The sequence below is a fragment of the Glycine max genome, chromosome 8 (assembly GCF_000004515.6).
Source record: "Glycine max cultivar Williams 82 chromosome 8, Glycine_max_v4.0, whole genome shotgun sequence".
NCBI classification, from domain to species: Eukaryota; Viridiplantae; Streptophyta; class Magnoliopsida; order Fabales; family Fabaceae; genus Glycine; species Glycine max.
This window is the reverse complement of record NC_038244.2, coordinates 839,979-841,727: the sequence shown is the minus strand read 5'-3', so window position 1 is coordinate 841,727 and position 1,749 is coordinate 839,979. Positions and strand designations below refer to the sequence as shown.

General features: G+C 31.6%; 1 protein-coding gene across 1 annotated transcript; it reads right to left on the bottom strand.

Annotated features, from left to right (window-relative positions):
- Positions 1–424: 424 nt before the first annotated feature.
- Positions 425–898, bottom strand: LOC102667331 (auxin-responsive protein SAUR71). The gene has a single exon (XM_006586260.1). It carries the CDS (start codon positions 896–898, stop codon positions 425–427), a length of 474 nt encoding a protein of 157 aa, XP_006586323.1.
- Positions 899–1,749: the final 851 nt, after the last annotated feature.

Here is a 1,749-nt window from a genome sequence, read left to right as displayed (position 1 = left end):
CCAAATTTGCGACTTTGATTAATGATGATAATATGTGTAAAGAAAAACTTCAAACATCATCCAATCAAGGTTCCCATGCATTTGTGAATTTGATTATAATATCATGGAAGAATTTAAAATCTTCTAAATATATATTTATTTGATAATTATTAAGAAATTTAATTAGAAAAGACAATACTGTTAAAAGTTTTTCAATAAACATATATGAATCAATTGTCGCGAACGTGTTTCAATTAACATAATCCTTTACTATTTAGTACATGAATTAATTAGTGAGATTTTATAGCTTAATTAGTTTTGAGTTCAAAATTTAAATATCTGGCATATGGTCACCAAAAATTGTTTGCAGTAAAACAAATAAATTTCTGATCTATTATATATATATGAGCCTTTTGCCTCTTTGAATCTGTTTCAAGAATTAATCTCAACTAACAAGGGTTTGGTAATGGTGAATGACAGATCCCGTCAACAAATATCTACAACTGATGTAATTATTAGAAGCTGATGAGGGGCTGCGCCGGAAACTGTGACCCGCAGCAAAGGCGGCGCAACCTACAGAACCCGTTTCTTCTTCTTCTTGGATGCTATTTTCCATATCCTTAAGCGCCTCAGAGAACAAGTCAACATCGCAAGGGAGCCACAAGGGACCATTGTTTCGATAGCCATATTCTCTCTCAGCAGCGTCCAAAAGCGCCTTGAACAAAGGGTGGTTTGCGATCTTTACCTTGATCACGAATCTCTCTCTCTCGGCTCCAACGTAGACGCAAATGCAACCCTGTGGAGCCTTCTTCTTCTTCTTCTTTGAGGTGCTCAATCTTCTGCCGTAGCTGCCACTTCCACCACTGTTTTCAGGATACAATCTCTTGCTGCTTCCCAATACTCTCTTCACAAACTCCATCTTCTTCTTTTTTTTCTTTTAGGAAGAAAAAAATGCGAGGGTGTTAATTATATATATGCATGATGTGGTGCTGAAGCTACAAATTAAAACCAAGTTAAGGTTGCTCTTTATATAGAGGACTTGTTTTAATAGTTCCACACGGTCGTCACTAGCTTTATTGGTATGAAATATTGTCAGTTTGCGCATGCTGTGGATTTTGATTCTTTTTTTAAATAAGACTAAGTAGCATAGCGTGGTATTATATATATGGCGGAAAGCATGTATACCTTCTTGAATCTTGAGTTTTCTATAAATTACTTTTTTTTTTTTATTCGTGATGACTAATTGAATTTATGCAAATGCAATTTCAAAAGTTGCAATAATATATGTCGACCTACTTGCATTGACTTAGTCAAATGTTGGATAAGCAAAGGAGTTTTAAATATTCTTGCCTTATGTTTGACTATCACTGTCTACTATACTTCTCTTTAAAAAAACGTGATATAGTCATCGTTTTACGTTGAATTAGTATTTAATTCAGTTTATCTTTTCGCTTTTTAATTTTCAAATAACCAATAAACAATGTCCACATGCAATGGAATAGGTTTTTTACAGTTAATTATAATTTCGTAAGATACAACAGCAGCACCCTTTTATTAATATATATATATATATATATCATTTGTTGAAAGGATATTAAGCTATTAATGAAAACATTGTAAAATTATATTAAGAATATAATATAATGGTAAATAGATTTATTGGTATGAAATATTGATACATGTTATTAATATTGTTAAATGTTGGCATAATACATCATATTGTTAGTGTGCATATATACAATATTTATCATAATAATTTAATTTCAATTG